This window comes from Drosophila obscura, unplaced genomic scaffold (assembly GCF_018151105.1).
Source record: "Drosophila obscura isolate BZ-5 IFL unplaced genomic scaffold, ASM1815110v1 contig_207, whole genome shotgun sequence".
Classification (NCBI taxonomy): Eukaryota; Metazoa; Arthropoda; class Insecta; order Diptera; family Drosophilidae; genus Drosophila; species Drosophila obscura.
In genome coordinates, this window is record NW_024542798.1 from 182572 (window position 1) to 190391 (window position 7820).

Here is a 7820-nt window from a genome sequence, read left to right on the forward strand (position 1 = left end):
GTCAATGTAGCTCCAGCAAATGCCGTACCTGTGGACGTAGGCACCACACTCTCTTGCATTTCGGTGGCCCTGATGCTACTGCAGCCCAAGGTGGATATGTTCCACTTGGCACTTCGTCTCCGTCTGCGTCATCTCTTCAGCGTCCACGGAGGCTACTCATACCACTGAACCATCTATCCCAGCATCTACCTCTTCTGCTCTTATTGCCCAGGGTCTCAGTGATGATGTCGTTCTGCTAGCCACGGTAACAGTCTTGGTAAAAAATCGTTCCGGAGTTTTTGTTCCCTGTCGAGCGTTGCTTGATTCTGGCTCTCAACTACACTTAATTACTTCTCGCTTCGCAAATCAGCTTCAGCTTCGAAAAATGAAATCATCAACGTCAGTATCAGGAATAGGCGATTCTACTTTTGTCACGGATGGAGTTTCGGTCAACGTCAGTCTGCACTCTCGCTCATCGGAATACTCAACTCTCATCACCGCTGTCGTAGCCTCTAGCATAACCGACCGGCAGCCGAGCTTCGGAATAGACACTTGCAACTGGAATATTCCAGAAAATCTGCCACTAGCTGATCCAGAGTTCTATAGACCGCAGCGTGTTGATCTTCTAATTGGCGCCAGCTTGTTTTACGAACTCCTCTGTGTTGGCCAGGTCAAGCTATTGCCAGGATTGCCCTCAATTCAGAAGACTCGCTTGGGATGGGTCATATCTGGAGGTTATTCCCGGGTAAAGAAGGGGTCCTCTTTAATGGTTTCGTGCGCCCCGGCCGTAGCTGCGGAGGATAACATTGACGAGAGACTTGAGGTCCTGCTGCGATGGTTTTGGGAGGTGGAGAATTGCATCGAACCCATAGTAAATTCTACCAAAGAAGAGCTAGATTGTGAAGATCACTTTGTGCAGCATTTCCGCCGATTGCAAACCGGCGATTATTGTGTTAGGTTGCCCGCAAAATACAATCTGGATCTTTTGGGAGAATCGTACCATCAAGCTCTTCGAAGGTTCTTATCCCTTGAACGGAAGTTATATCGCCGTCCTGATGTAAAATCTCTGCATGCTGCTTTCATAAAAGAGTACCTTGATCTAGGTCATATGTCCTTGGTTCCTGCCGAGTCAATCAGCTCCTGCCGATATTTTTTGCCTCACCATTGCGTGACAAAGCAAGATAGTTCTACAACCAAGCTTCGGGTCGTTTTCGATGGATCTGCATCAACATCATCTGGTTATTCCCTGAACGACGTTTTAATGGCTGGTCCTGTAATCCAACCGAAGCTTTTCCATATTCTTACTCGATTTCGGTCACATGCAGTTGCAATTACGGGAGATATTTGCAAGATGTACCGATGTGTCAGGGTCTCATCTGAGGACAGTAACTTGCAGTGTATTCTATGGAGGAATTCCATGCAAGAGGAGTTGCGTGTGTTCAAGCTGGACACCGTTACTTATGGGACGAAGCCTGCCTCTTATTTATCTGTGCGGGCGATGCATCAGCTGGCAATGGATGAACAGACAGCGTTTCCTATTGGGACTGAGATTCTTCGCCGTGACTTCTACGTTGATGACCTAATATCTGGAGCCAGCTCTCCGGAGGAGGCTATCCGCATTCGTGAGCAAACTGCAGGAATTTTCAGTAGAGGCCAGTTCCGACTGAGGAAATGGTGTTCGAACGTCCCTGCTGTCCTCGATGGGGTTCCTGAGGAGGACAAGGAAACTTATTTGAAGTTCGACGATGGCAGTGATTTTACCAAAACACTGGGACTTGCCTGGGATCCTGTGTCTGATCAACTTTTATTCTCGTTTTCTGCCCTACGTTCGTCTTCGCATCCCTGCAGGCGTTCCGTCTCGTCTACAATAGCCCGGTTCTACGACCCCCTTGGACTAGCTGGACCTGTCATTACAAAGGCAAAAATCTTTCTCCAGCAGTTGTGCAAGGAGAAGTTGTCCTGGGATGAAAGCTTGCCATCAGGACTGAACTCCTCCTGGCAGGAATTATGTAACAGTTTTGGCCACATTCGACGCTATGAATTTCCTCGGTTCGTGCTTATTTCGAATTTTGAGCTAGAAATTCACGGATTTTGCGACGCCAGCATTGAGGCTTTCATCTCTCCTAAAATGAACATAGAATTGCCGAGCTGTGCAGTGTATTTCCTTACTGTGATATTCAACAGCATGATGAAATGGGGCTATTATCCTCAAGAATGGAGGAAATCAGTCATCACAATGATCCATAGAGCCGGAAAAGACAAGTCCAAGCCATCATCATATAGACCTATTAGCCTACTGCCTTGCCTATCAAAGGATATTTGAAAAGCTGCTCCTGAATCGTATCAAACAACACCTACACATCAAGTGTGCCATGTAAATGTACATGTACATGTAAATGAGCAAAAACGCAAGCATGTCACCTTCACGTTAAACAGACAAACTTGCTCTCCATTATGTCTGAACAATATCAACATTCCTCAAACCACCGAAGTAACATACGTTGGTGTTCATCTGGATAGAAGGCTTACTTGGCGTAAACACATCGAAGCGAAGAGAAATCTACTTGAATTTAAAACTAGTAATATACATTGGCTAATAAATACCCGTTCACCACTAAAACTGGAGTACAAAGTACTTTTGTACTATGCAGTTCTCAAACCCATCTGGACATACGGCTCCGAGCTATGGGGAAATGCTTGCGTTAGTAATTTAGAAATAATCCAGAGAGCTCAACCGAAGATACTAAGAACTATCACTGTGGCACCATGGTATATACGGAATAAAAATATCCATAAAGACTTAAATGTAGGATCAGTTAAAGATAAAATTGCCAAAGTGAAAGCAAAGTACCAGGCCAAGCTTCAAGCCCATCCTAATAGACTTGCGCAGTCTTTAATTTGGCACACTAGCCATACACGACACCGGCGAAGAGACCTTCCCACCCAGCAATAATACTTAGCTAGGGACGTACTCTAAGTAATTAAGTGTAATTAATTAAATAAATATATTAGGCTAAGATTTGTATACTTGTCGTAAGTCTCTAATAGGGAAGATTCGATAAATAAAAACCCGTAAAAATAAAAAAAAATAAAAAGGCTTGAGGCTTATGGTGCCTGCATTTATGTTGTGTCTAAGGGTCAGCGGTTCAGCAGCCACTTACTCTGTGCAAAATCTCGTGTTGCTCCATTGAAAACACTGACTGTACCAAAGCTGGAGCTTTGTGGAGCGGAGTTGCTAGCTAGACTCATATCTGAGATAGCCGGAATGAAGGTATTCAAAGGGAAGTTTTACTGTTGGTGTGATTCATCTGTTGCGCTCTCTTGGATTCGGGACGAACCGTCCAGATTCAACGTATTTATCGTAAATAGAATGGCAATGATACAGGAACTTACTGCTCAAATGGAATGGCACTATATTCCCACAGCATTGAACCCGGCTGACATTCTCTCGCGAGGGGCTCTTCCAGTAGAGTTGAGCGAGTCACCTCTTTGCGCTCAAGGACCTCCCTTTCTTTGCGGATCCTCTGTTTACTGGCCACCCACTGTACTACCTGTTAAGCCAACCCTGAAGCTTCGTCGGAAGGTTCTCCTGGTAAAATCGCCCTACGTAGACATCGTATCTGAGTCCAAGTATGCGAACTCTTTTGCGTCCATGCAACGCGTTTTTGGATATATTCACAAGTTTGTCAACCGGATTCGGCATCCCGGACTCACTGATTCTCACATTGAACATGGAACTCAGTTATTGGTGCGGCTAGTCCAGCGTACTGAACTATGGGAAGACATGAAGACACTGCGTGCTAAGGGGGTGGTCTCCTCATCTAGCTCCCTCGTATCGTTGAATCCTTTCATGGATCCTTTCGAACTTCTCAGAGTTGATGGCTGGCTGATGAACTCGTCGTTGGATTTTGATGGCCGTCATCCCATCATCCTGCCCAGCAGTCATCCGCTTACGTTTGCAATCATTTCTCACTTTCACGAACCCTGCTTGGATTAATCCGATCCCAATATTGGCCTATTGGGGGGAGGAAAACGGTAACCAAGGCCGTAAACAAGTGCGTAAGATGCTTTCGAACGAAGCCTAGAGTATTGGAGCACATCATGGCGGATCTTCCGAAGGAGCGGCTAGACGGTTCTCATGCCTTTGAGATCACAGGCGTCGACTTTTGTGGCCCTTTTTTCTACAAGCCAGAGGCACGCAACAAGGCTCCAATCAAATGCTACGTCTGCGTCTTCATTTGCTTTGCGACTAAGGCTGTTAATTTGGAGCTGATCAAGGATTTGTCTACAGTCTCCTTTCTGCACGGCCTAAAGCGGTACTAGACGAAAGGCGCGACTAATTTGGTCAGATAACGGAACCAATTTTGTCGGCGCCAGGAATGAGCTTTTGGATCTAAAGCGCCTATTTCTCAGCGACGACCATCAGAAGGCGGTCCTGGAATATTGTTTGTTTGAGGCTATTGACTGGCACTTCATACCGCCACGCTCCCCGCACTTTGGAGGCCTGTGGGAAGCTGCAGTGAAGACGGCCAAGTATCACTTCTATCGTGCTATAGGCACCTCGGTGCTTGAATTTGAAGAGCTGCGTACGCTGTTATGCCACATCACGGCAGTTATTAATTCAAGACCCTTATTATGTGTTTCAGAGAATCCTGCCGATCTGGACGTTTTAACTCCAGCCCATTTCTTGAATGGCGGACCTCCTGCTTCGTTCGCTGAGCCTGACGTAACTCAGCTAAAATTCGATCGCCTCAACGGATGGCAGCGCGTTTCATATTTGCAGCAGATCTTCTGGTCCCGATGGAAGGAAGAATACATCACTTCACTGCAACAGCGCTCAAAGTGGCGCACGCCGAAGCCTAGTTAAGCCTTGTTAAGGATGAGAATCTCCCTCCCATGAAGTGGCCACTAGCTAGGGTGGTCGAACTATTACCCGGAAGAGATGGCGTCGCCCGAGTCGCTGTTCTGAAGACTGCATCTGGAATGACCAAGCGAGCCGTTAACAAGCTGTGTCTGCTTCCCCTTAAAGATGCTGTTGAAAGTCAGGCTTCCAACGGGCGGAGTATGTCGGGTCAAGCAGCATAACGCATATGCCTACGCCCGGCAGCGGCTGTTCTGGCGGCTGTCTCCCGCTGCCTTCGTGTTGCTGCTGCACCTGCTGCGTTTAAGCAGCTCTCTTGCTCTACTCGGCTCAGAAGCCAAGCCTAACTATGCCATAATGCTCTCACGCTCTCGTTATGCATAGGGCACGGGCAGTCGGCCCATTTTGCCCTGCGATCAGTCAATTATTGATATTCAGAACGTTCGGTCTATATGCCTTAAGCAAACCTATTAAATACGCGTACTGCCGCTACTAAATACTAATAAAATAATATTGTAATAAATTTATCGGCTCTGTTCTTAAATTTAATTAAAATAGCTATTAAAAACGCTTAATAGCTCAAATACTGGAATCTAATTTGTTAAGCCACAGATCCTGCAGTAGGATCGTTCCCTTGATTACCAAGGGGCTTAACAAACCAAGGGGGTCAAACAGCTCTGATGTCCCCGATAATATGTTCCGTTTTGTCGCTCGGAGACCCATGACTGAACTGTCAATTTTAAACTTAAAGACGTCTTCGAGAGGTATCGTGAAACACGATAAGCAGCTCTCTTGCTCTACTCGGCTCAGAAGCCAAGCCTAACTATGCCATAATGCTCTCACGCTCTCGTTATGCATAGGGCACGGGCAGTCGGCCCATTTTGCCCTGCGATCAGTCAATTATTGATATTCAGAACGTTCGGTCTATATGCCTTAAGCAAACCTATTAAATACGCGTACTGCCGCTACTAAATACTAATAAAATAATATTGTAATAAATTTATCGGCTCTGTTCTTAAATTTAATTAAAATAGCTATTAAAAACGCTTAATAGCTCAAATACTGGAATCTAATTTGTTAAGCCACAGATCCTGCAGTAGGATCGTTCCCTTGATTACCAAGGGGCTTAACAAACCATACTGTTGAATCTGAATCATATCGGATCATAATTATAGCCAGAATGAAGAAATTAATTTTCTGTTGCTTCCTCTGCCTCCCCCTGCCGGCGACATAGCAACTCATTTTCCTTCTCGCTCGCACACTCTGCCGCGTTCAGTGCGCGAGCAACCCCTAGCGGAGGAGATGTAGAATCTAAATGGAACATGTACATTGTACAATCTACATGTTAGATGTAGAATATACATTATAGATGTAGATGTAGATAGCAGATGTAGCAAACAAATGTAAAATGTAAAATTTTTAATTCTGAAATTCTAAAAAATCATATGCTCAAAAATTATATACATATATGACTGAGTACGGGTATAAGTTGAGTCGCGTCCCCAGAAGCGACTCGCACGTTCCTTCTCGTTTTTTAAGAATTTGTTAAAATCTGGTATTTTTTTAATGTTTTTTTTCAGAGGTAGTGCTTCTATTTTTCACATAACTTAAGTGTCTTATATCTGGTTGTTAGTTCTTTTCAGTTCTGAAAAGCTGACAAATACAGCTATAAATCCGACCCAGACTCTGGGACCATGGTTCCCCATGGTTCGTCACAACACAGGAACACCTGTCTTTAAATATCTCTACATGTATAACCGCATAAATGAACACTAAGTAAAACCTCTTTAAATATCTCTACATGTATAACCGTATAAATAAACGCTAAGTAAAAACCTCAAATTTCCCTAAAGTTACATTCCTTTCCCACGGTACCGGTGCATATCGATCACCCTACCGGGGACATTGGACACCTATTGGGAGGCGATTGCTTAGGTAACTCTCGATTACCGAGCAAAACCCCACATGCGCAAGCCAGTCAGCAGTCTCCGACTTTCCTTACCGGGAATATTGGACACTGACTGCAGGGCAAATGATTAGGTAACCTTCTGTTACCGATCAGCCCGCCTGCGCAGCGCGTCCATAGATATTTATGTAAGAACCCTTCCCACGGTCTGGAGTAGAAATAAGATATCAAAGATTCATGGAAGGCCGGCCGATCTAAAAAAGGCATTCCACCAACCATCGGGGGCGGCAGTCGAATCAAACTACCATACGCGTCGTAGCACAATTAAAACATAACAGAAGCCGGGTAGGAATCATACGGAAGAAGACGGAAGAATAAAGAAAACCATTAAAAATTAAAAGAACCAAAAAGTGTTGTGATTTCTATTTCTAGTTTTTAGCAAAGTTCCTGGTTTTCCCGATAAAGTCCTCGTGAATTAGAAATATCTTGTAATTAGGGACCCTGGACAGGCTGATGCATACCTCAGCCTGAAATAGGACATTAAAATCTCTAAGCTTTCAAATTAAATTTCATCATTTTTTCATCGTTCTTGATCAGCATCCTGCCACCCTCTGCCGCGTTCAGTGCGCGAGCAACCCTACAGCAGAGGAGTGTAAATGTAAATGGTACATGTAGAATATACCATGTTAGATGTAGAATATACATAATATATGTATATGTGGATAACAATATGGCAAAAAATAGGGAATATAAAATTTTTTTTTATACCCGTACTCAAAAAAGAGTAAGGGTATATTAGATTATAGTAAAAGTGGATGTGTGTAACGCAGAGAGGAAACGTTTAGCCCAGTAAAGTGTATATATTCTTGATCAGCATCGATAGCGAGTAATTAGGGCCTTCTCTGTCCTGTCTGTCTGTCTGTCTGTCCATCTTGTTGAGCACCTGGTGTGGGAGCTGTGGGGTAGGGCAACCAAATTTGGTTTCCAACTCATCTGATGTCCCACTGCTATACGGCTATTTCAAAATTTCGCCCCGCCCCCTTCCGTCCACACAAAGGACAAAAGTCTGTGGCA

At 44.6% G+C, this 7820-nt stretch overlaps 1 protein-coding gene across 1 annotated transcript; it reads left to right on the forward strand.

The window, feature by feature from the left end:
- The first annotated feature begins 4080 nt into the window (after positions 1–4080).
- LOC121404484 lies at positions 4081–4846 on the forward strand. The gene is made up of 3 exons (XM_041594021.1): positions 4081–4295; positions 4357–4565; positions 4626–4846. Exons 1-3 carry the CDS (start codon positions 4081–4083, stop codon positions 4844–4846), a joined length of 645 nt encoding a protein of 214 aa, XP_041449955.1.
- The last annotated feature ends 2974 nt before the right edge of the window (positions 4847–7820 follow it).

Excerpts from the sequence above, each read along its gene's own strand:
- LOC121404484 (XM_041594021.1), top strand. The coding sequence starts at position 4,081 with ATGGCGGATCTTCCGAAGGAGCGGCTAGACGGTTCTCATGCCTTTGAG. Across the intron at positions 4,296-4,356 it reads TTTCTGCACGGCCTAAAGCG|GAATGAGCTTTTGGATCTAA; the intron begins GTACTAGACGAA and ends TGTCGGCGCCAG. Across the intron at positions 4,566-4,625 it reads GCTTGAATTTGAAGAGCTGC|AGAATCCTGCCGATCTGGAC; the intron begins GTACGCTGTTAT and ends TATGTGTTTCAG.